This window comes from Phalacrocorax aristotelis, chromosome Z (assembly GCF_949628215.1).
Source record: "Phalacrocorax aristotelis chromosome Z, bGulAri2.1, whole genome shotgun sequence".
NCBI lineage: Eukaryota > Metazoa > Chordata > Aves > Suliformes > Phalacrocoracidae > Phalacrocorax > Phalacrocorax aristotelis.
The window spans coordinates 56,639,322-56,666,642 of NC_134311.1; the positions used below are offsets into that span (position 1 = coordinate 56,639,322).

Below are 27,321 nucleotides of genomic sequence, written 5' to 3' on the forward strand. Positions count from 1 at the left end.
GACGTTGTCTTTATCAAGCTCAGTAAGGCATTCAACACCGTCTCCCATAGCCTCCTCACAGGCAAGCTAAGGAAGTGTGGCTTGGATGAGAGAACAGTGAGGTGGACAGAGAACTGGCTGAACAACAGAACTCAGAGGGTCGTGATCAATGGGGCAGAGTCTGGATGGAGGGCTGTCACTAGTGGTGTTCCCCAGGGATCTGTGCTGGGCCCAGTCCTGTTCAACATATTCATCAACTACCTGGACAAAGGGACAGAGTGTACCCTCAGCAAGTTTGCAGGTGATACCGAGCTGGGAGGCGTGGCTGATACACCAGAAGGCTGTGCTGCCATCCAACGAGACCTGGAGAGGCTGGAAAGCTGGGTCAAGGGTAACCTGATGAAATTCAACAGAAGTGAGTGTAAGGTCCTGCACCTGGGGAGGAACAAGCCCATGCACCAGTACAGGCTGGGGGCTGACCTACTGGAAAGCGGCTTTGTTGAGAAAGACCTGGGAGTGCTGCTGGACAACAAGTTGACCATGAGCCAGCACTGTGCCCTTGTGGCCAAGAAGGCCAATGGTATCCTGGGATGCATTAAAAGGAGTATGGCCAGCATGTCGAGGGAGGTTATCCTCCCCCTCTACTCTACCCTAGTGAGAGTGAGACCACATTTGGAGTACTGTGTCCAGTTTTGGGTCCCCCAGTTTAAGAAGGACAGGGAACAGCTTGAGCAAGTCCAGCGGAGAGCTACGAAGATGATCAGGGGGCTGGAGCACGTCCCTTATGAGGAAAAGCTGAGAGACGTGGGTTTGTTTAGCCTGGAGAAGAGAAGACTGAGAGGGGATTTCATAAATACCTATAAATATCTAAAGGGTGGGTGGTCAGGACAATGGGACTAGACTTTTTTCAGTGGTGCCCAATGACAGGACAAGGGGGAATGGGCACAAGTTGGAACACAGGAAGTTCCACTTAAATATGAGAAAAAACTTCTTTCCTGTGAGGGTGCCAGAGCAGTGGCACAGGCTGCCTGGGGAGGTTGTGGAGTCTCCTTCCCTGGAGACATTCAAGACCTGCCTGGATGTGTTCCTGTGCCCCCTGCTCTAGGTGTGCCTGCTCAAGCAGGGGATTTGGACGAGATGATCTCCAGAGATCTCTTCCAACCCCTACCATTCTGTGATTCTGTGATGGAATAATTAACGCAGAAAGGGCCCTTTGGAGGTCACCTGGTTGTTCCTTACCACTACCAACAAAGGGGGGCCAACTTCAAATTCAATCCAACTTCAGGGACAGATCACATTGCTCTGGGTCTTCTCCAACCAAGGACTGAAATTCTGCAAGGATAGGGATGCCATAGCCTCACAGTCCCCATATTTGACTAACCTCATGGTGTGATTTTTTCTTCTTTTCTTACATTGAATTGAAACTCTGTGTGTTCCTTGTCTGCTTCTCATCTTTGTGCACCTCTGAGAAGACTCTGGCTTCATCTTCTCTATGGCCTCTCAATAGATAGCTGAAGATAGCATTTTCCTCTTTCTCTTTCTTCTCCAGCATAACTAACTCATTTTTTTATCCCCTCCCCTCATTTGCCCTCCTCACTGTGATCATATTCATGGTGATCCACTGGACTCACTCCAATTTGTCAACACTTTTCTTGTATAGGGAAGACCAAAACATGGTGCTATGGTCCACTGCTGAATAGAGGGGAATAAATGCTCCCCCTAATGTGTGGGCCACATTCTTCCTTATGTGGACCAACATGTGGTTGGTCTTCTTCACCAAGAGAGCACATGGCAACTCTTGTTCTATTTACTGTCCAACAGGATGCCTAGATTTTTTTCCCCACAAAAATGCTTTCTATCTGGTCATAGACCAGCGTGTAGTCTTGCATGAGGTTACTCCACCCCAAGTGCAGGGCTCTGACTTTGTTGAACTTCATGAAGTCTTTGATCACTCATTTCTTCAGCCTATCAAGATCACTCTGCCTGAGAGCCCTGCACTCCAGCTGACCACCACTCTCTACTCCAGTTTGATACATTAACGGTGAACAAGGATTAAAGATTTTGCTGTATTCTGGGAGGTTTTGGTTTTTTTTTTTTACCATGGGAGATTTCAGTCTGTTCCCTTTTCTGGACAGAGGTGCATGTTAAAGGCAAAAATTATGTCAACTGTTTTATTTTTCCTCTGTTCTTTACAGGTGTCTAACAGCTTTGAATAGAATTTGTCTTCTGGACAAACATGAAACCAAAAATCAGTTTATTCCACAAGATGAATGCATTCTGGATGTCCCTGCTGCCATGATTCACTGCAGCGTTTTAAGAAAAGTAGTCTCTTTCAATGAGGAAGGCAACGTTTTACCTTCTGCATCAAAAGCATATTCTGGACAAAGAATATTTGAACAACAGATTTATCACTTTATCAACATTTCATGCACAGTTGCTGGGATGGAGAGAGTGGAAAAAGACTGAAATAAGATTCCCAATGTATTTTAAGAGTAAGAAATACTGAATTATCATGGAATGAGTTCACAATTAGTAATTGTTTAATGAACAAGGTAAGAAATACGTGACTAGGACCCTGAGTCCATAAACCAGACTCTGCTACAGGGTTGTTTTGCAGGATGCAGTGCTGTGCTCTATGCCCAAGGACCCCACGCCCCAGTTTCTGCTGGATCACAGTGGGGATCCTCATCAGGGTAGAACACGGGCACTGAACGTTTATAATAATATTGAAGCCGTGAGAGCAGTTTTTCCACCACATGAGGATATTTTTCAGACAAATCATTTTTCTCTTCAGGATCACGAACAATATCAAATAGCCAAAGTCTCTTTGTTGGTGGATCAGATGATTGAATCTGTGACTCATTGAACAAAGATGGCGGAGGGAACCAATGACTGCAGCCTGCAGAAACAGGAACAAACCAAGGATTAATTCAGATACAGAGCAGGAATGTGGAGATGTAGAGTTATACTCGATCGATGAATTCACTAGGTCCCTTGACAAGCCACTGGTCAGTGACCGTTGCTGCATTCCTTAACTCTAGCCCAGCACCAGAGTCTCTCTAGTCCAGAGCTACCTATACAGGAGCCCTATTTATACAAAAAAGCAGCACCATTGGGATTCAAACTTCCATGTCACTTAATTTCACATCAATGAAATTCATGGACCTTCTTCTTGGATTTGATGATCCTTATGGGTCCCTTCCAACTTGATACATTCTATGATTCTATGATAATTTTTCCACTACTTTTCCACTTCTTTTGGAAAGTGAATTTTTCTAAAGTAATCTGTATACAAAATATTTGCAAAATGAAAGAATATATTGTTTGGATTTTAGAAGTGTCCCTTCTAGATTTTTCCATGTGATGAAAAACCTGAGAAATTAGCAGAATAACTGAAAGAAATGAAAATACATTAAACAGAATTAAACTGTGTTTGGGGCGGGTAGGAGATATGACACACTGTACAAAAATGAGTTACTTTGTTACCTGGATATCCAGTTAGTAACTTCCATTTTCCATGTCGGATTGCTGCGTGCATGGATATATTGAAAAGGGTATCATCCCATGGAGAAGAATTGCTCTGTGGTAAAGATGTCCTGTTGTTAATGCCAAGACCTTAATGAAACAGTAAAATAAGTTAGATATGTTGCATGTGCATGAAATCATTATTAGAGTTCTGTTGGAAAACAAAGTTGTATCATCCACTTATTTTTACATATTAGATAAAGAATTTGTTATATATACATGCAAAGATCTGTGCTATGATTCACTGGATGTATTTAACTCAGAACTTGGACTGAAACCCAAAAAGTTACTGGTGGAAAATGTCATACCTCAGTCCGGATAACCGGACTCATTTCATATACAGATATTTTATGTGTGTCTCATATACCTATATTAAGAATGCTCATGATTGGAATTGCTAAATTTGCTCATACAAGGGCCTGTATCTTTTGATATCTCCTGAAACAATGCTACTACTGTTAATTCTCTTAGATCACTCCAGGCACCAAGTCCTAGGTCCTGACTTGTATTCAAGCACAGACAGCTGTCTCTCTGGACTGAGCTGGCTCCATTCACACAGACCAGGAGCGCGGCGTCCAGGATGGGCAAACAGGGCGTGGTGCGGCAGAAGGGCGTGGTGCGGCAGAAGGGCGTGGAAGTTCGCACGGGCAGGGCTAGCAGGAGGGAAGCCACAGCCCGCTTGTACCGCTCAGGCAAGTGCTTTGGTCTCTGGTGAAATGGTGGGCACTCGCCTCAAAGCTAAAACCACTGTTCGTGCAGCAAAAGCCCCGGAGATGTCAGATGCACCCACCCAGACAGATCTGGTGAGAAAGGAAACATCAGTACAGGCGGTGGGTTGCGGCAAATGCCCAAACCCCTCTCCTGACGGAAAGGTAAGTACCTGCACGAGGTGTGCACAGGTCGACAACCTGTTACAACCTGAACTGCAGGAAATGGTTAAGAGGCTGCGCAGCATTAGAGGAGCTGAGGCAGAGATAGACAGGTGGCTTCAGAATCATGTTCCTGTGGCAGACACCGCCGAGAAAGAGGCACCGTGGACCCTGGTGACTCACAGAAGCAGGATTCCACATCAGCCTGCGCCCTCCACCATCAGAATCAGAAAGAGATATGAAGCCTTAACAACTGAGGATACCCATGAGCAAGGTCTGCAAAGACCCCCACAAGGGGAAACTGTACCAGCAACATACAGTGGACATCGTTAAAAGAAACAATGAGTGCTTGTGGTGGGTGACTCTCAGTGGAAGGGTACTGAGGCACCCATCTGCTGATGCGACAGGGAGTCACGAGAGGTATGCTGCCTTCCAGGAGCCAAGGTCTGAGATGTTGCCAAGAGGGTGCCACAGCTCATCAGGAAAACAGACTACTATCCAATACTACTATTTCATGTAGGCATGAACGACACAGAGAGCCGTAACCTGGGCAAAATCAATGAAGACTTCTGAGCCCTGGGGGAGCAAGTGAAAAACACTGGCACCCAGGTGATCTTCTCTTCCATTTTGCCAGTTTGAGGGAAGGGAGCAGCCAGAAACAGATGCATAATATATATCAACTCCTGGCTACATGGCTGGTACCACCATGAGAGGTTTGGCTTTTATGACCATGGGGTGTTCTTCAATGATGACAACATGCTAGGGAGGGATGGAATCCATCTGTATAAAAGGGGTAAGGGAATCTTCAGCAGTAGGCTGGCTAATCTGGTGAGGTGGGCTTTAAACTGAAGGACTTGGGGGGTGGGATCCATTGCAAAAATGCTCACACCAGCACATCCAACAGGGGAGTAAGTCAGGCCAAGCAGTGTGGTGATAAAGGTTCCTTAGCTGTTTCCCAAGAGGTGAAACAGAAGAGTAAACACTTCAAGTGTATCTATACAAATGCACGCAGTCTAGGTAACAAACAGGAGGAACTGGAGCTCCGTGCCCACTCAGAAGGGTATGACATCATAGGAGTAACTGAAACATGGTGGGACAACTCAAATGACTGGGGGATCGCAATGGACGGTTACAGGCTCTTTTGTAAGGACAGGCAGGGTAGAAGAGGTGAGGGAGTTGCACTCTAAGGAACACCTTAAATGTATTGAAGTCAACTATGGTGATTGCAACTGCTCTATCGAATGCCTCTGGGTTAAAGTCAAAGGGGTTGTCTCCAAACAGGACCTCACAGTGGGCGTCTGCTACCGACCTCCTAACCACGATGACGATGCCGACGAAGCAATATTTTGGGCACTAAAGCAAACATCTGGCCAACAGAACCTAGTCCTTATGGGTGACTTCAACTACCCAGACATCTGCTGGAAGAACAATACGGCAGCTCGCATGTCATCCACCATGTTCCTGGAATGTATCGAGGACTGTTTCCTGATACAAATGTTAGATGTGCCAACCAGGAACGAGGCACTGCTGGACTTGCTATTCACAAACTGAGAAAACCTGCTTTGTAATATCTCGGTTAGTGGTAGCCTTGGCTGCAGTGACCACAATATTGTGGAGTTTGGGATCCTGCTGACCGTGCTGAAGGTCAGCTCTAAGACAAGGGTTTTGGATTTTAGAAGAGCAAACTTCAGCTCACTCAGGGCTCAGCTGTGAGGAATTCAATGGGAAGATTCCATGGAAGACAAAAGAGCTGTTGAGTGTGGGGAGTTCTTCAAGAACTCTCTCTTGGAAGCACAAAGCCAATTTATCCTCTACAAAGGAAAGGGAAGTAAGCAGAGAAAGAGGCTCCCATGGCTCAACCATGACCTCCTGGGTCCACTCAAATCCAAAAGGGAAGCACACCAGAGATGGAGAAGTGGAGGATTATCTGCTGAGAACTACAAGGGCATTGCCAGAGTGTGCAGAGATGCAGTTAGAAAAGCAAAAGCCCAATTCGAATTGAAACTGGCTGTAGACGTGAAAAATAACAAGAAAGGTTTCTTCAGGTGTGTCAACCACAAGCAGAAAAAGAAGGAAAACATAGGCCCACTGTTAAACGGAAAAGGAGAGTCAGTCACCAACGATGCTGAAAAGGCAGAGGTCCTCAACACCTTCTTCACCTCTGTCTTTATGAACACTGTTGTGTCCCAGGCTTTGGGAATGAAATTGCCGATTGATCCGAACACCAACCCACCATCAGTGAAGGAAGAGTTAGTACATGAATTACTACAGGAGCTTGACCCCTACAAATCAATAGGCCCTGACGCCATCCACCCAAGGGTGTTGAGAGAGCTGGCTGACATCATCGGAAGGCCACTCTCCATAATCTTCAAGAAGTCATGGAGAACGGGGGATGTCCCAGAGGACTGGAAGAAGGCAAATGTTACCCCACCTACATGAAGGGCTCGAGGAAGGATCCGGGTAACTATAGGCCCATCAGCCTTACTTCAATCCCTGGGAAAGTTATGGAACGAATCCTCCTGGGGGCCATCACAAGTCAAATGAAGCACGTGTTTGGGAAAAGCCAACATGGCTTCACTAAAGGCAGATCGTGCTTGACAAACCTGGTGGCCTTAAATGACAAAGCGACTTGCCTGGTTGACATGGGTTGGGCAGTGGACATTGTCTACCTGGACTTCTCCAAGGCCTTTGATACGGTCCCCCACAGTCTCCTCCTGGAGAAATTGATGCATTATGGCCTAGACATGTGGTCTGTGCAGCGGGTGGGGAACTGGCTGACAGGCCGCACCCAAAGGGTGGTGATAAATAGCTCCTTTTCCAAGTGGCAACCTGTCACAAGTGGAGTCCCCCAGGGATCAATATCGGGCCCAATGTTATTCAACGTCTTCATAAGTGATCTGGATACCGGCATCAAGTGTAGCCTGATGAAGTCTGTGGATGACACCAAGTTGAGTGGGGAAGTAGACACTCCAGAAGGGAGAGCTGCTCTGCAGGAAGATCTGGATAGGCTGGAAGGGTGGGCCAGCAAGAACCTTATGAAGTTCAACAAGGACAAGTGTAAGGTCATACACCTGGGAAAACATAACCCGGGAGTGCAGCACAGACTGGGATCCACCTGGCTGGAGAGCAGCTCTGTGGAAAGGGACCTGGGGGTCCTGGTGGACAGGAGGCTCAACATGAGCAGACAGTGTGCTGCTGCACCCCCTACAAAATGAAGCAAAACTTCATAAATACCCCCAGAAGAATCTCTTCTGGAAGATAAATCCCCACACAGCCATGTGTTGTCTGTAGCAGATACAAAACAGTTTAAAGATTAATACTGCTTACTTTTCAACATCATTATGTTATGTATTATTCTGTCATACTATTTGCTACTGGGAACACTCATCTTTGCCATCTACTTCTTAAAGAGCACAATGAAAGACATTCAGCAGATCAAAAAACACAACCATGTTTTGTAAATGTTATGTCTCAAAATTAAAATATTAACGCTTGATCTAAAGAAAAAAGGAAAAATTTTGTGAGTTTGCATTTCTGATTTTAAGGTTTAGCATGGAGAATATGCTTCTGATCGCTAAGCTACAGTATGTGAAACCATAGGATTACACAAGATAAATCATTTAAAATACTTCAAATAAACAGTATGAAAGATAGACTTTTTAGATATGCATTGCAAAATATTCTTAGAATGCCATGCATGAGACTTAAAATCAGATTCAAGAAGATAAAATAATTTTTAAAAACCCTTATTTGGTCCAGGTATCAAAACCAAACTCCTAAACTAAGAAATGCTTTTACCAGAGCTTGTAGTTGAAGTTGTTCAGTGGAATATTATCTTTCACCAAAATTTCTTGAAGAGAAAAAGATAAATTCCCTCATGTTAAGCTATTTTAAACAGAACTCTGTCACTCATGTTAACTCACCCATTGTAAGCACTTAACTTGTGACAAAGAAATGTACTGTCTATTATTCTGACAAGTGCATTGCTTCCCAGGCAGTACAGGTCAACTTTTATCAGACATATCAGCCATGGAAAAAAGACTGATGCTTGTTTGAATGCTCTCTACACAGGGTATTTATAGGACTGCCAGTTTATTACATTATATAAGCACCAGATACAGAGCTAAGATAAAAATATTCCTTAAGTTCTCTTCTTCCATCTTATGACTTTCACCTTAAGCTTGGATATTCCTCCCCCAGCATTTACCTTACTTTCTCCTTCTCTTCAGCCCAGCTGCTAAGTTTCTACCTCTCTCTTCATTCTTCATCTTCTGCTAGTGCAGGTGAAATACAAAATACCTGGGCACTCTTCTCCCTTGCTGTATGAATTTTACAGGGATTCCTTTTCCAATTTGGCAGACTAAAGGAGCCACATTCCTTTTGTTTCCTTCACAGGATAAAACTTTCATCCCCATAGCATCTAAGCAGTTTTCCTCTGCATCTGTTCTAGACTGTTGTGGCTTGTTTTCTTCTTTTTTTTCTATTATGGTTGACTAGGCAGTAACAACAGCCTTGTGGGCTAATTCAGCAGTCAGAGGACAGATGCCTTTTATTGATCTGTGTAATCAAGTTTGCCTTCACATGCCCGCATACTCTCCGTATAGACTGATGTATAAAGAAAGTGATGCTTTTGCTTGTGCAAAGAAGCTAGACATTCTACTTTTCTGCCATTTGATCACCAGTGGATAATGAAGTACTAAAGCTTTTTTTTACCTTAATGAAATACTTTAGTAATGAAATACTAAAGCTTTTTTTTGTTTTTTTAACCTTAAAATAAAATCAGCACTGGTGAGACTGCACCTTAAATACTGTGTTCAGTTTTGGGCCCCTCATACAAGAAGGACACTGAGGTACTGGAGTGTGTCCAGAGAAGGGCAACGAAGCCAGTGAATGGTCTGGAAAACAAGTCTTATGAGGAGTGTCCGAGAGAACTGGGGTTGCTTAGCCTGAAGAAAAGGAGGCTGAGGGGAGACCTTATCGCTCTCTACAACTACCTGAAAGGAGGTTGTAGTGAGGTGGGGGTCAGTCTCTTCTCCCAAGCAGCAAACGATAGGATGAGAGGAAATGGCCTCAAGCCATGCCAGGGGAGGTTTAGATTGGATATTAGGAAAAATTTCCTTCACTGAAAGAGTGGTCAGGCATTGGAACAGGCTGCACAGAGAGGTGGTGGAGTCACCATCCCTGGAGGTGTTCAGAAAACCTGCAGACATGGCACTTAAGGGCATGGTTTAGGAGACGTGCTAGTGTTGGGTTAATGGTTGGACTTGATGATCCTAGAGGTCTTTTCCAACCTTAACGATTCTATGATTCTAAAAAATTCTACAGCCTTTGCCATGAATTTTCTTATTTTCAAAGAGAAGCCACAGTTTCCTGAAGCCCAACTTCAAAGCCTCACCAGCTGCTGTAGTTGTCTCTTGGGAAATGATACAACTTTTATTAGTTAAGGAAGCAGTGAAATTTCATTCAGATATTTATTTTCAAATATTTAATACTACAACTAATTGATCTAAATATTTGAGTGTTTTGTTTGGAGCGTAGATCACCAAAAAGTACTCAAATAGCTTTTATATCTCTACAGAAAAAACAGGCATGACAAGCTAAGTAAGGAACAACTGGTATTTCCTAATAGGGGCATCAAATAAATTATGAAGTCGCATATTCAAAATAAATGATAGTATATACTTCATAAATCCAACTCAAATGTGGAACTCCTTTCCATGGGATGCTGTGGATGCCAGAAATTTATGCAGGTTGAGTGATAAAAAGGGTTCCAAAAGCAGAAGAAAAACCCATCAAGGATTCTTATATCCAAAATCACAACCTAATGATCAGGAGCTCCATCAGCTGCAGGTTGTGGGGGCATGCAAGAAAAGTATGTTTATGTGCCTGCCCTCATACATTCTTTCCTACACAACTGCTACTCTCAGAAACAGAATGAGCTAGTCAGATTTTTGGCCTGATAATACACAAGATATGTTACCAAATTACTTTCAGTTCAGGACATGCCAAATATTTTGTTTACAAAAGAAAGCACTATGTCAAAGCAGATTCATGCAACCCTTTTTATAACATTAATCTCTGTATGTACTGAACCAAAAGGGTCAAAACTTTCACAAAAGGTAAGTATAGAATCATAGAATCATAGAATATCTTAAATTGGAAGGCACCCATAAGGATCATCAAGTCCAACTCCATGCTCCTCACAGGACTACCTAAAACTAAACCATATGACTAAGAGTTTCATCCAGATGCTCCTTGAACTCTGACAGGCTTGGTGCCGTGACCATATCCTGGGGAGCCTGTTCCAGTGACCAACCACCCTCTCAGTGAAGAACCTTTTCCTAATGCCCAATCTGAACTTCCTCTGACACAGCTTCATTCCATCTCCTTGTGTCCTATTGCTGGTCAATAGAGAGAGGAGATCAGCATGTCCCCTTCCACTGTCCCCTGTGAGGAAGTTGTAGGCTATGATGAGGTCACCTCTCAGCCTTCTCTTCTCCAAGCTGAGCAAACCAAGTGACCTCAGCCAATCCTTCCAAGTCTTGCCCTCGAGGCCCTTCACCATCTTGGTTGCCCTCCCCTATAAATATACATGTTTCAGATTCAGGTTTAACTGTAGTTTTACACATACATGAACACCATGAGTAATTTGTAGCATACCGTCTATTTTACTTTCAGTGCTACTCTTAAAAGGAGGGATAGCATACAGAAATGAGAAAATTAATTTGTATTAGCAATGGCTTCTAATGTACAGATTGGTCCGTATCAGTGCAGACAAGTCAGTTATTTGCTTAAGGCTTGTTTTTCACTTACACCAGAACATAAACCAAGAGTAAAGTCATTGAAATAATGAATTCACACCAGATTTATACAACTGGGATTGAGATCAGAATTTGATACCTACATTATTTCCTGCTTTAGTCATAAAATTTTAAATTTTAAAAAAGCCCCTACAATTTACAGAAATGTTATGACAGTTTCGCCATACTGAAGAAGTTATTTGGTATGTTCTATCCAGCAGTGTGTCCCAAGAAGTAATTACTAACTGATGATTCAAAGTAAAACAGAAAAGATAGATGAAAACTGCTTATTTTGCCCAGTAATCTGTTCTTTCACTTTGTAAGCATAAGGAAGATCATTAAAAATGATACGATGTGCTTAGCCCTGTTTTTTTCCACCTAGCCTTTCAAAAAAGCTCTTCTGACCTCACTCAGTATCCCATATGTACTCCTGATTTAATGCATCATTTAGGTTAGGTGTGTAACTCTTCCAGAGAAAAAAAGCTGTCTTCCAATGTATTTCTGCATACACTTACAATAGACTTCTGCTTAGCTCATTAGTTCACCCATCCAACTGGGCAATGATTTCTGGGGGTGGAAAATAGGAGGAAACATTTCTTCCCTGGAGATCGACATATGCTTGACAATCAATCATCTATTCCTTAGCTCATACAATCCTAGTTACCTATCAGAAATATATCGAAAATAAAAAAATATTAATTTATCTGAGCACCATGAAAAAGACTAAACTGTCTGAAAATCCAGTTATTGTCCGTGTAACTCAAAACCTTTTAAATTCTTCCACTACTGCTGTATACCAAATAACTTTGTGACCCTTTGATGCCTGCAATGCTACGTGGTATTAAAAAAAAGAAGGGTTGATCCAGTTTTACTACATTTTATAGCTTTAGATGTCCTATCAGAAGCTCTCTACTCCTCTTCCTGTATGGAACCTATAAATCCAGCTTGTTTTTTTTCTAAGACTTGTGATGTTCCTGACAGGTTTCACTGATATTCTGTGAAATATTTAACATTCAGGCAACAGCAAATACTAAAAAACCCCCCCAACATTTTCCTTATGCAAGCAGACTCAAAAAACAGCACAGACCACAACAAAAGGGCACTGCAACACAGTACTTGGTAGGTAGGCTGGAAAATTCAGATCTGTCAGCATCTTAGTAAAGATTTCCTATTATTTGTTTCAAGTACCATGTAACCATAATCTTTAAAAAAACACCCATATTGTGTAAATTTGCAAGGTTAAAAAGAAAAGGTACAATCTGAACTTTTTTTTAAAGAAAGGCTGATTTTTTAGATCAGTCTAAAAGATAAATTTGCGGGAACATTTTATTAAATGTAATAAATTTCTTAAAAGTATATTCTTTTAACCTTTGCTATCTAATTTTTAAGCATAAGAAGGAGGAAGATAAACTGTGCATTTTCAGCTGAGATTTAAAAATGGGAATATATATGAGAATACCTATCCTATATTTCTATATATGATATTTGCACAGATCTAATAATCATAGATCAGTTACTCTTCTCATTCCTCTAGAGCTCTTTTCTTTCAATGAGACCAACTCAAGTAATTGGTAGAAACCTAAAATGTGGAGCTATAAATACACAGTACATCTAAAATAAAATATTCTGCCTTCAGTCTATGTTTAGATGATCAAAATGATCCATGCTGAGAAGAAGTCTTCTTGGTTGGTAAGAGATCAAAGAGCACACAGTTCTCTCTAACATGTCATTTAGTGAGGTCCTGACCACAAAATTTAAAGGGTCCAAAATAATATTGCTTGAAGCATGCTATATTTCTGTACACTATAGTCTACAATACTAGTGTGCAGGGAGGCAATGTTCGGTACTGGAGAGCAATTTTGGAGAAAGACAAAAGAATGTTTATTTATTGTTTATTTGGGAGACAGAGCCCTGCCCAAAGAGTAAATCTAAAAAGCCTAAGTCAGCGTCACATTGACTATACATCTACAAATTTCCAATATTCTACACAGTAACAAAAACATTCTTTTATAAGCAGCTACATATAATCAGCGCTGTTTAGGGACAACAGAAGCAAATGAAGCTTCTACCTCTGTTTCTTCATATGCAAAACAAGGATGTTAGAAGTTATCTACCTTTTGTAGTATATTTCCCAAAGGAAAAAGTGAAAAATATCAGCATTCTCTATAGTTAAACTTCTATTTACGATAACATAACATAGCAGCAAATTCAGCTATATGACAGGGGCAAATATAATCACAAAAACCTCCAAGCTTAATTGCAACCTGTCTGATGGAAAAGACTGAAAAGCATGCATTAAGAAAAGCCACAAAACCCAGGGTGAATTAGGATTTTAGATGGCTCACACTCTTTCCAGTGCAAATTAGAAACACATCTGAAACAAGTAATAAACAGGTGCTACTGCTTTGCAGGTGTAAAGTACATTTAAGAGCATTCAGGCAAAGAAGGAACATCCTGTAATGCAATTGTGTGTGCATATTACAGTACCTGGATGTCTAAGTAGTTTGATACATGGTAGTTTACAATGTATGCCACACAAAAGGATTCCCTAGATATCCTCTTAATGACTAAAAATTATCTCTGTAGTTCTCAAGACTTCTATTTCGGTATAAATTTTGCCTGGTGATGCAACACACCCTATAATTTATTTGGTCACTCCACTCCAATATTCAAATAATACAGAGAGGATCCATATAGAACAAAAGTTTACTTCTTGTACCACATGGCCATCTAGGCCAAGAAAGTAAGCAACCATGGGACAAGAGGAAAGTTCCTCACATGGACAGAAAAGCATGTAATAAAATGAGAAACAAAAAAAGTTTTGATTTCACACTGGAGAGCCCGTCATTAGATTCCTAAAGGAATTTGTGCTGGGACCCATACTGTTGGACATATTCCAAATGATCTGGAAAAGGAACAATGAGATTACAAACTCTGTGGATAATGATAAATTATTTAAAACTGACTATACAGAACAACAGAAAGCCCTTATGAGACTGGGTGAGTAGACATTAAAATAGTCCATGATATTTAACATAGATACAGGTAAGGTGATGCACCTGTGAAATAACAATCCTATATTCACACATAAAATGATGGCCTGAGTGTCACCCATAATTATCCAAGAGTGGAACCTTGGGATCATGACAGATTGAGCTGACACTTTCCCAGTATTATGTCAGCACTGGTCCAAAAAAAAAAACTGAGTGCAAGGAATTATTAGAAAAGAACTTGTGCTTTTGCTCTATGCAACTGGAAAGCTGTAGCACTTGTCCTCCTATCTCAAAAAGAATATACTATGACTGAAAAGGTTCAGAAACCAGTTACAAAGTTGGGTGACATGTGCAATCCCTCATGAATTAAAATCCACTGCTAGATGTACATTCTGCTTAATTAAACTTGTATGTTCTATGGAACTCCAGGGACCAGGCTGCTTCCTTCCCCTGCATGACCAAACAAAGGTTCTTCCCATCTTGTGTGATGTTGACCCAAATGCAATCAAATAATCAAAACCTTATTGTTTTAATTGACAGGGGACATATCAATGTAACACACAGGCCAAATAATTTGAGTGCTTACTACTCGAACCTTATGAAGTAAGGTCTTGAATTAAACCACAATATCTTGGTAGTTGTTAGTATATTCAGTGCGACTACAGTCTCTACCTGTCCTGACTAGACATCATCTACAATGTGGAACAGCACTACTACTCAGCATGTACCCACAGTGAGACAAACTCAAACATTCTGAAGCACTGGATGAGACATAAATTCTTTACTCAGGAAATTAATTGTCTGCTTTTGCCAGTAAGTCACGTTCCAACTCAGCTAGGCTACATTCTCCGAACTAATATGATCTTGGCTACATCCTCAAATTCAATTACGTGCCATTTTTTGTCAACCACTGAGAAAGCCTCCATGTTAGTCTACAGCTTTGTAAAATCTTCTTTTATAGCTTCTCAGCTTGTTGCTATCAGTATGGCCAGAACACCTCTCTGAGCTGCTGGTCCCCTGCCATCCTTACCCCTGTGTGATAAAAGAAATTTAATTTTGTCAGTAGGCACCACATAAGCCGCAACTGTCACTAAGACAGTGTTGCAATAAAATCCTGCTTATTTGCAAAGACTTTTTGGAGGATCACTAGGAATACTCATGTTTTCAGACGTATCTTTCCTAATGGAGGCTGGAGAGACACATACAGAGCTATAGTTGTGACAAGAGGCACCCATCACGGTATTCTGTAATTATGCCCTCAGAGCAAGGAACACAGCCATAACAAGGTGCCATCACATAGCCAGAAGGGAAGAACTATTGAACTGTGGACACTAGTGCTTGCAGTAAGGCAACTTTATGGAATGAAGTGGCACTTACGTGTATGTCAAAAAAAAGATACGGTGGTTAAAATAATTAAATCTTGTGCATACAGATTGTCAACTCACTGAAGACTGAAAATCCAGGAAGACAAGTTTTCAAAAGGTAGTGTCACCTGGCAATGACAAGTCTCAAGGGGATAAATCAGATGTGGGGTTTTTTTTTTAACTCTGCTGAGATTGTACTCTAAAACATTATGAGTGATTCAAAAAAAGTTTATTTGCTTTGTAAAAATGTAGGAGAGAATGATCATTAGAGAGGAATGAACAACTCTGTATGTTGCAGAGTAGAATTCTGCTTAATAGTTGAACCAACTGGGAAAAAACCACTCAGGCTGCTTCCACTAGAACTTAAAAGCAAAAAACAATAATCAGTATTATTTTCATAGTAAGGCAACGCATATGCCTCCCTGTCTCTTGTGATCTGATTAGTAGCCTCTAAAAACCACAGAGGAGATCCCTAGACAGAAGTCTGGGACTGGTGCACCAAAACCCACTTATATATGAAATCCAAACAGAAAGAGAGTATTTTCTAGTATGTTCATTATCATCTTTAAAATCAACATACTATTTTAATCATCCAAGAAATCCATATTGTATTCACCAGCTTCTAGAAATTGTCAGAAAAATGGCAATGGCATCATTCTCCTACTGCTTCCATTAAAATAAATTAAAGGTTTTGCACATCACAGCTTCTGTTCTAATGTAACTCATTTGACTCTATTATCAGGATTTAAACCATTTACTTACATGATGCCCACTAAATAGAAAAAAAGGGAACCCCAACCAGTTCAAAAATCACAGGTGATTACTCTTCTATCAGTAGACACTGCAGACTCCTTTGAAACACCTTAGCCTCTTCTTGTGCTACAACAGCAGAAGTGGTAGGTAAAAAAATCAGAGTTTCTTAAATGTTACGGAACACCACATAAAAATTACCCTCATGAAAGCAGTCTTCAACCTCCTAGAAATTTCACCACACACGTACACACAAAACCTGCATGACTGGCAGACTCACTGTCCCTTACATGCTCAACTGTGGAACAGCGGGAGGTCTTTTGGGGCTTGAAAAAGCCCACACTGAAATGAACGGGAACCCTTCCATTAATTCCAGTGGGCTCTGGTTCATGCTGGTTAAGCATCAGTAGTAACAAAGAAGGAATTTACACCCTACCAACTCCTCTTAATCACACAAATGAAGGTAAATTCCCCTTTATCCATACAGTTCAGTAGACACAGTGTATTTTCCATGAAACCTTTGTATGAAAGGATTCCCCATTTGTATTCACAACAACCATTTCTGACAATAACACATATATGTTTTAACCACCCCCACAAATTATCCCCAAATGAAAGTGGTTCTGAAATCAAAACAAAAGTACCAATACACGGTTTACCAATTCTCAGAAGAAAAAGCTTAAGAAAATTTAAAAAAAAAAAAATCAGTAACAGCACACGATCCTGTGGCTGTTACCAAAAATTGAGGCTTATGGATGAGCAGAGAAAACTAAATTCCAGAGTAATTCTTCCTGCTGCAAAATCCACATCACTAAGCTCAGAAGTTAAGATCTAGGAACTGTTTACTTTAACATATTGCATGATCTTCCCTGCAGGACTGAAACAGCAGAATAAAGGCAGACTTCAGCTAACAGGCACCCAAACACTTGATTATAGCAGCATGCAGCTGGAAAGGGAAACACAAAGTCAAGAAATGAACCGTAACTTCACTGCACAAAACTCAGGAAGCCACCCCGTAACTTTTCTTTGTGGTCAGCGCTGCTTCCTACAACCACAGCTTCTGAACTTTCCTCCAACAGCATTTTTCCAACTGTCCAATAGTTTCCTCCCTAAAGGAGGAAATTCTCAGGTCACACCGAAAGCTCTAGCCAACTGCATGCTACATAAATTATTGTTTGTCCACTAAAGCAGTTAAAAACAGATGCCAATTAGATGCTGAACTTATTTAATTTTCAGTAAACTGGAAGTAAAGAAAAAGCTCAGGCCAATTAAATGTTTAACTTCCATACATTTTTAATAAAGAGAAAATTAAACTGAAAACTAAGGGTTAAATTCACATGAGGATTTACCTGATGAAACAAGAGGTTTTCTCCCCCTTTGAAAAAATCTAGCCCCAGACGGGGGATATGTTTCTGGACTTCAGGGACCCAAATTCATGCCCTGAGTTACCCTGATTGTTACAAAGGGTTTTGAACTGCCACATCCCATTTTTCAGGAGAGATTTCTTCCCAACAGACTGTATGAAACTCTAGGATGGAGGTTTTCTCCATATTCTCCATTTCACATCATAGAATACACACAAATATTTTGAATGACAATGAAAAAATAAGCCTTTAACTTGGTGATGCAAGATCTGGATGGGTTTGGGTAATTTCAATTTCTACTCACACCAAATTTGTACATAAAGCTTTGAATTTATATAAGAAAGTAAGCAAATTTAGTGGGTACACCATTTGGAACAGATTCTTTTTACTGTCTTCTAAATTTTAGTTCAGTGATCTATGTGTTTTTCTAGCATCTATAGATGTGAAATATTCTGTAGGCACAGGGTAGTCTTCATTTGCAAGCTGTCTGGTCTATAGTTTGATTTGCAGGCAGTCTACAAATACATACAAATTAAGGACTGTACATTACACCATAAAAAGCCAGAATGGTACATGAAAAAAATATCCAGATTTGCTTCAGTATTTGCCAGTTTGGAAGTACCTGGATCTTGGGAGAACAGACAGAAGGTGGCAGAAAGGTTTAATGTGGGAACATAAGAACATATAAATACCTTTCAGCATACAACATTTCTAGTGATGTCATTTTAGCAACTGGAAATCTGTACTCCTCACACTGTTCAACTGCACGCGTAATAAAAGTAGTACAAATCTATGGACTGGGTCAGAAACGACACTGGATTTCCATTCTGTTTGAATTTCTTAGCTTCGTGTTTTTGGATTAAGCACCAACACGCTTTATCTTAACAAGAGATTTTTTTTTTCCGCCTAAATATCAGGAAATAATATATTTAACAAGGTTCAAGTTTTTAATATATACATTAGACCAAAGTGGTTATAGCATTGAGAGCAGTGAAAGTACTATATTTTTAATTTCCACTGATGAATATTAAATCAAGTCTCTTCCAAACACTCTGAAAATCACGACTGTCTAATGTAGTAATGTAATTTATAGAGTCCCTAAAATCTTAAACCAGACAGATGAAACAACTACTCACCTGCAAAGTAAGAGCAAGACTACATTTTCAAAGAACAATTTTTATATAATGAGGTATTTTTAAAGACTTCATTTGTTTGTAAACAGTATGGAAACACATGACTGTTCTCCATAAAATTATAAATGGAATTTCTCTCCCCTATAGCTACAGAAGCATAAAAACTCTTTGATACTAGTAGATGAGGATCCCCCAGGCAAAACTATCACTTGCCCATAAATAGAAAATTTTGCACTGTGTTTCACATAGATGCATTAGAAACTTTGTAGATGGTGCTGTACTGGAAATTTATTTTTAGCATCTTTTACAATGGAAACTTCATGACAAAAATTATCTTTTGCTAGACTCAATTCTGTGAAGCAGCTTGTTGCTTAGTTTTGATCGAGAAATGCACAAGACAAAGCAAGCTCTAGAAGGAGTTTTACGAATTTCTCTCTGTTGATCTGGCAAAATGCGTATCTTGACATGAATGCAACTCATGTTCTTCCTGTTCTTTCTTCAGCTCTGGGATCCAGTGCATACAAGACAGTCAGCTGGGGTATAATCAGTTCTGGCTAAGAGTGCCAATCTCACCAGGATCGGTTCAATCCTCTGTAAATTGTCTTAAAGTCTTTATTGATAACTGCTGAACTTCAGCAAACCTCAGTCAATGAATTGTCAAAATGAAATTAGAGGTATCTTCCACAAAATGCAGGAAATTTTTAAGGCTTCCTGGTTATAATGGATAATGCTATAAATGTCTAGTCTGTTTTTTCTTGGGATATATGGTTTGAAGTAACTTCATTGTGTTTTCTCTGAATAACTCCTACTTCCATGACTAGAATTTTGGGAAGAGATGGAGAAATGGGAAGAGATGAAGAAACAGGCAGGACAAAATATTATGGATACTTGTTGTAACACTTAGTCATCATCGTCCAGAATAAAGCCAAAATTTAGAGCTTACTGCATGTCTCAGAAAATACATATATTTGAAAGTCTTGATCAACACTTGCTTTATTAAATTTGTAGCTGGTTTACATCCACTGCAAATTTAGTCTTTCTGAGAGAAAATCTACAGGGAAATATAGAAAAAAATATTCTTCAAGTACAGGAAAAGTTAAATAGCAAAGTTTTGGTGTCTGACTTCAACAGATGAACAACACTCTGAGCCAAACAGATTATTCGTACTGTTTTAAGGAAAGTCTATATAATTATCTTGTTTGTGAACAGACTGTTTTTGCATAGACATTGCTTGTTGCACATTAACAGACCTATAATCAGTAGATTATTTAGTGCTTCTTAGTCTTATGCCTTCTTATGAAGCACCAAAGAGAAAAAATCTCATGCAAAGCTAAAAGTTAAAAGGCAGCTTTGAATAGCACTGTCTAATTAAGGAGCATTTTTCCTCTTCACAATAACAAACACCTTCAATATGAGAGTCGAGCAAGTTCTTCATGGCTATTTCTAGGCCTATTGCAGTGCTATGGACTGCTGTTGTTACTGATGGTCAGTACTGCAGAAGACAGACAACTCCTCTCCCCACTGAAGAGAAAATGTTGCTTATTTTTGAAAAGCCTCAAAGTCACATGATGCACCTTCCTCCACCTGCACTTTTACCTCCTCACACAGATGAAGCCAATTAATTTTTGCTTTTCTTCTCAGTCTTTTAAAGCCAACAGTTTTTGCTTCATGTTTATAATGAATAAAATAAAATATCTACAGTGTTTCTAAATGATAGCTCAATAGTAGTGATGATTTTTCTACTTCATTTATGTCTGCATGACTCTGTCTTTGCTCATCCTCACTCATAAGGTATATTTTTGAAGGTGCCTATGTGTTTGTAGGTCTGATGCCTTAATTAATGTGAGGGTCCATTAAAATGGGACAGAAGGAAGGACAAACTTGCCATAACCACTTGGAAATGTGGATGGCTCTGTGGGCTAACAAGGCCTTTGCATATATGTACTTTTAGCTGATTTCTCCTTTTTTGAACTGTTACATACAGTGCAATTATTTCACCTCAACAAGGAAACTCTGGAAATGTCAAGGGCTCTTCCTGCCTCTACTGTGACAATGAATTAGTGAAGAAATAAGGGGTTTTGCTACTTCGCTGAGGAAAGACATTTTGTGACCTTTTGCTGCTTTATGGCAATAATGAGTTTTCTACAAAACTCTGAGTCTTTCTGTTACTTTATTAAAATAAAAATGTTTGAGGAATAGCCATGACCTTAACCTTGGAAGAATGAATAGAATACCAATCTTGAAGAAACAGATGAGTCCTGAGATACTATAACTTCCTACCATCGTGTTGACAAGGCATAGGGCTGTGCCGTAGACAAACTCACCCAGCGAAGCTCATCTATCTTAATTCACTTAGTTGAACGCTCTTAACATATAGATCCAATATTATCCCTTCTAATTTCAGTTTTCTCATAGTAATGTTTGATTCCAAAGGAAATATTCATACTAGAATATCATGCTCAGTCTCTTACCTTTCAAAATGCATACTCTTCTTAACTTAATTTCAACAGCAGTAAGCATATGAAAATACTCTTGTTCTTTTTTCAAAGTATTCACCTTGATTTTTACAACAGATTATATCTTTACATAAAAAGACACCACACAAACAATTCTGTGCAATCCAGAATTACTCATGGTAGCAAAACATCCCTGTGAACATCAACAGGGCAAAGCATTTATCCAGATTATTACATTCTTATACAATTACAGAATAAAACAAGTAAAGATATTCTGAATAAGAGCAAACTTATTAATACAGCCTACAAGGCCAAACACATCACAAAATGAGAGATTTTGTTAGCTAGGCTTTCACTTTTGACAGAAAAATAAGAAAAAAATCAAAATCTTATTTTTTCCTGGAAACAGATTTGAACTGAATGGAATAGTATTTACGTATTATTGAAGACATCAAAGGTCATGTTGAGATGGCCTTATATGTGGAACTCCCACACCCCACCAGCACCACTGTAAGGTGGCAGTGTTCGAAGTAAAGAGAACTGAGCAGTGTATAACCTGACTTTAACATCCTGGGCACAATTAAAATTTTACAGGTTTCTAGCTCAGAGATACTTTAGTTGAAAAAATGTAATCTAACATTTATGTCAAGACCAGCGTAAAAGTATAAAATGTTAGTGTCACGTTCCAATAGGTATAGAATATAATGAAGCATAAAAAAGAAGCCGTACTGAGGGATTTCCGAATTCTAGTCAGGATACTGGCATTAGACACTTTATCAAGTGACTTATATTTCTAAACTCTAAAAGAGATTAACTACATCCCAAAGGAAATATGGGTATTAGTATTTATGAGGCTCACCAAATGTGCAATCCCCACACACTTAGTATTGAATACGGCAGTGATGGATGGTTCATTCACAATGAGATGCAGGTGGGCTAAGAAGCAAGGCAACATATAACCACAGGCCAAACTTGCCGACAGCAAGAGCTACACCCCAGAAACTTCATACAGCCAACAGCCAAAAGAAGAACACCACTTACCTCTGATGTTAGTGGCAGCAGAGCTGGCTAGAATGGCAGCCTCCCATTAGGGAGCGGGGCAGAGCTCTGCCCAAAACTGCCAGACTAACATGAAAGGCACCACGCGAAGTAACTGAGGGCCATGTACTACTCCAGGGTCACATGTTGGCAGCTCCTGCCTTATAAACTTACGGGGCATCATTGCAATTTATGATTTTTTTTGTAATGAAAAGATAAGAGTCACTATAGTTAGCATGAATGCGTACAATTTTGCAGGGAAATGGAAGTTTGGAGAAGCAAAGAAAGTATCTGCCTTCTTCCCCGTTCTTGACCATTCTCCCTTTCCAGCTGTCATGATGTAACCTCTGTCAGCAAACCATACTGGTCACTCTTCTGCACTTTTCGACTCTGAGAGTGGATTCTTGGTCTTAGCCCGGCACAGATCTGGAGACATGGATATATATATATATATTTATCCCATCTGAAGCCCACAAAGCACACTCATCCATGCATACCTACATCTTCTGTTGCTACTGAATAACTCCATTATCAGGGATTGTTTTCTCACTTTTTCACTTTTTTTTTTTTTTTAATAATTCTAAACCAGCTAGATCATCAGTAATAAAACAGTAATAACAATTCTGGCCTGCAAAGTCTCAGGAATCATCTTTCACCTGTGCAAAATAAGTAATAAATGGGGCCTAAAGGAGCCTACAATGTCTATTCCTTATTCAAGATGACTAATTTTGGTATATGTATGGATATAATATATAATGCTACAGCCATTTTAATGCAATTTTAATGCCCATGAATGATACATCAGTCCCAGAACTGAAATGGTTTCTCTATTGTAATTTATCATATGTTCATTCTGAATAGAGCAGATCTAGTCCCTTATAGGCAATCATTTATTTTGGCAATTAATAGCACAATATATGAGGTAATGCCTTTTTCAAATGTCAAGAAAAGCAATCTAGAGTTTGATTAATTTTGCTCAAGGCAAATATAAGTTTGGAGAAAAATGTTTTTACAAGCTCTCTGTCTTGGATGTCTGCCTCTACGGATAGATATCTTCAAAATAAATTTACTACAATTACTAGCCTACAATTTTATTATGCCTTTGAAGTTTTAGTTTATGGTTAAGTCTGGAATTTTAAATGAAGGTAAAAGTTTTTCAGCCTAAAACAGCCCCACCCACATATTTATTTTGAATACATCTTTCTAATTTAAAGAAATTCAAACTTTTTTTGAAGAGAAAATGATGTAGTAGTCTACAATGTATGTAGTCTACAAGATTTTGTGAAACTCACTGAATTCATTAATAAATTTAGCAAGTCAGATTAAAAAATAATACCGTGTGTACCAACAGATTCTGATTAACAACTCTGAATTAAAGGGTGCATTTCCTTTCACCATGTCATTTAGTCCTTATTCTCAAAATAAAATTGCCTCTTGTGGGATATAAAGTTTCAATACTGCTTCAAGACAGGCCATCGAGCAATGTGTGGTCAGAAATACATTTGGTTTAGCAGTTAGGGGAATTTAGACTTAAATCCAGTTGGTTTTTAATTCAGCTGCATCACCAAAACTTGATGAAATGCCATAAGACTGTCTAAAAGAAAGCAGATCTTTCACAGTGGAAGAGCTGATGTCACCCACATAGCTGCCAAACCACCAACTTGGCTTTTTTGTTTTTTAAAGACAAAGTTGCAAAAATTGGGCAAAACAATTTTGTTTTTTTTCCTTCCAACACATGTAAATCAGATTTTTGATTTATGCAACTTTTAATTGCTTTATGCATTTTATTTGTGCTTTCTTAACCTATACATTACAGAGAAAATGATACTCTGTTTCAACATTATTTTAGCCTTCTGTTTTTAATTCTCTTATTTTTACTACCAAACTCTTAAAACTAACAGAAAATGTGAATGTTTCAGACCCAAACCTGGAAGACAGCGGATTTTTCATACCAATGTCCTGCTTTTACGCAATTGCAAACTCTCTAATAAATTACAAATCTACACTGAGACCCAGTGATTGAGATATGTATTCATCACCTTTGAAAATAATCAACAGGGTGATGAAGAAACAACCAGAAAGACAGGAGGGAAAGGAGCAACCACCTCTGAGGAGCCTGGGTCCAGATCCATCTGCAAAGCTCACCAGACTGGTTTAGCGCAGCAAGGAACCAGCAAGCGTAGTTCCCCACTCCTTTGCCCTGGGGCACTGGCTGGCAGCCAGACAGCCCTAGGAGGGTTGACTCTCCCTCTGCCTCCACATTTCCAACTGCACAGCCCTCCTCACCCCCGCCTTGTGCTGCCTCTGCGATCCAGCAGACCCTTCAATGAGCAGATTCAACCTACCTGACAGACGAAAACCAGGCTAGCAAGTTGGATCAGTCCATGGAAGTATCCATGGAGTGCCAGAATGGATGCAAAACAAGCATCAAGAGCATGCAGCTGGGAATGGGGAGGAAGTGAAGCACATCCCCATCAGAAACCTGCTGGATCACTTCATCACGTTTTATGAAACAGAAACCTCACAGTTTAATTTCAGAGCAAACAGAATCAGTCTCACCTGTCCCCCAAACTTCCTTCTAATCCTATCCTTTGTGCCAAAATGAATGCTTAGCTATATATCCAAGACACATCCAAAAAACCAAAAAAAAGCGTGATTATTAACATCTGAACCAATATCCTGACCTGGTTCATAGCCTGGCTCTGTGAGAGGTTTTGGTGACCTGCAAGAGAGATGATCTGTGGTGAGGTGCTGTGGGAGGCAGGATTTCCTCTTTGGTAGCAGTAGTGACCCGCACTAGCTTAAACACCATGAAACTACTGCCTGCGGCTGAGGTTCCCTGGTGGCCTGAACTGATCTAGCTGCCGGCCCTGTGGCCAGTCCCTCCATCTGCCATGAACCACACATTCCGCCCCGCTCCCAGTCAAACAGCTACATGGCAAGTTGATTCAGCTGGCTGATGTGGTAGAAGCCTTTCCTCCTCTTTCCCCCTGACACCCAGAATAGTCTTAAGGCTGATCTGGCAGAAAACTCATCTTGTCGCCATGTGATTTCCAGATCCATGTCAAGGGAAGGAAGAAAGGATGGGAGAAAAGGAGAGGACAGGCTGGCCATCTTGGCAATAGTTCACCATCAGACAGGCTTCAGTACGAAGACCGTAGCCCGCTCTCCTCCTCATCCTAGTTTTTGGACATCCCACCCTAGTTTTTCACTCCACCACCTCCTCCATTACACCACCACAATTGTTGTAGGTCTGCCTTGCAAACCAGATCAGTTCATGGAGAGATAAGATTGTTTTTAACCCTGACCACTCCACTTGACTGCCACAGGTCAGAGGGAGCCTGCAGGCAAAGTCTGCAGTCAGGGACAGATCTCCCTTTATTAGCACTGAAGACAACAAGTGAGGAATTACAGACTAAAACACTGCAATATGTTTCAGACTACTGGAAAGGTTTACACTTGAATGAAGAAAGTCTGCCCTCTGAGAGAGAGGACAATTACTTGAAAAGAGTCAGTGAAATAAGACTTATCATTCTTCTGTAAAATGGAACTGCAGACAAACGAGTTTATAGTGTTTTCCCTCTCATGCTGTTTAGTATTAATAGGAGGGAAGTACAGTACTTTGATACAAGACTACTGTAGGGCTATAGTAATTACCATTGGATACAAGCTCCTCGAAAAAGGTAAGCAGATGCTGATCAGTAGACTCATCAGATCTGCTGGAGTAACTGTGGCTGATTCCCAGAGATTAGAAACTAGTGCTCAGTCTGAGAACCTGAAAAGTTGTATGATGTTACCCCAGGACTGGTAAACATGCAGGTCAGGGTCAGTTCTAACAGACCAGAGCAGCAAAGATGTAGTTAGCTCTGTAATCGAGATAGCATGTCCTACCTTTAACTTAGCATTCTGTTGATTACTTGGCTGTAACAGTTGAGTTGACACTGAATTAATTACATCTTTTGCACAAATTCTTCCCTGAAGGGATGCTTATTTTGGTGTAAAAATCTGAACAGAACAAAGCTCATTTTTCCTATTTCAAGTAAAAAAAAAATAAATCAATGAATTACATGAGACATCCCATCATTCATGCTACTAAAAATATATAGTATCAATTTATTCAGACATAGGTGAAGATAAATGCAACCATTAAATAAAAATATTATGCTGAAAGAATATATACGTTATATGCAAAAGCATTCAAAAGTTCAGGAGAACTGAACCTGCACTGAGTGCAGGTACAACAGTAACTTAATGCCCTACGTGTGCACAACTACAATAGTCCAGTGTCTTTCTTAATAGCATTATGATCAGAACTCGCCTGATTATCCACAACATCCTGAAATTTTTTTTTTGTTGTGTTTAACAGTATCTTGAGATTTAATTTCCTCTTTGCTCTTCTGCAGGACTCTGCAAACCTAAAGATCTGGTTAATCTGTATCTTCCAGCCATTATTTTACTTTCTAATTAAATTTCAACATAAAATAAAGTATAATATGAATACTTCATCTGACACAAGATGACCTACATGGTGTGATTTTTCAGCAGGACCAAACCAAGGGCAAGATGGGCACAAAGAAGGCCAAAGACTACACAGGAGGTGAGAAAGAACCCAGCAAAACATACATGCATATATTTTAGCATCAGAGACAAAAAAGTACTCTGATCTTGAAACAGTAAGGACAAGGAAACAACAAACAGTGAAGGAAAGAGCAAGACTCCAGAGTGACACACAGTTCATTACCTTGGTGATAGGAAGATTATATGGGCTGTTTATTTTAAGGTGTGCTTTCTTTTTAAACACGAAGACAGCCATGATTGCTGAAAATATGAAAGTACTTATATATTCCAAGCTTCGTGTCTCTCTAATCTATCCATTATAGAGACACCAATATAGTTTACCTGGATCTTAACTGGATCTTAATTCTAAACTTATTCCTCAGTTTGCACAAATGAAAAGCAGACACTAAGCAGAAATTGGCAGAGTTACACATGTATATAGTTACTCTTAATAATTCAGATTGCTAAATAGAAATTTTAATCCTTGTATGAC

The 27,321-nt window shown here is 40.0% G+C and overlaps 1 protein-coding gene across 2 annotated transcripts in view; it reads right to left on the bottom strand.

Moving 5' to 3' along the window:
* Positions 1-2,136: 2,136 nt before the first annotated feature.
* Positions 2,137-27,321, bottom strand: part of ARSB (arylsulfatase B) — a 64,288-nt gene continuing 39,103 nt past the window's right edge. For both annotated transcript variants that reach the window (XM_075078704.1, XM_075078705.1), the window contains exons 7-8: positions 3,466-3,594; positions 2,137-2,878 (exon numbers count right to left, since the gene is read on the bottom strand). In XM_075078704.1, the coding sequence (XP_074934805.1) occupies positions 2,613-2,878; positions 3,466-3,594 (395 nt within the window). In that variant the 3' untranslated portion in view covers positions 2,137-2,612. The remainder of the gene's footprint in view (positions 2,879-3,465; positions 3,595-27,321) is intronic.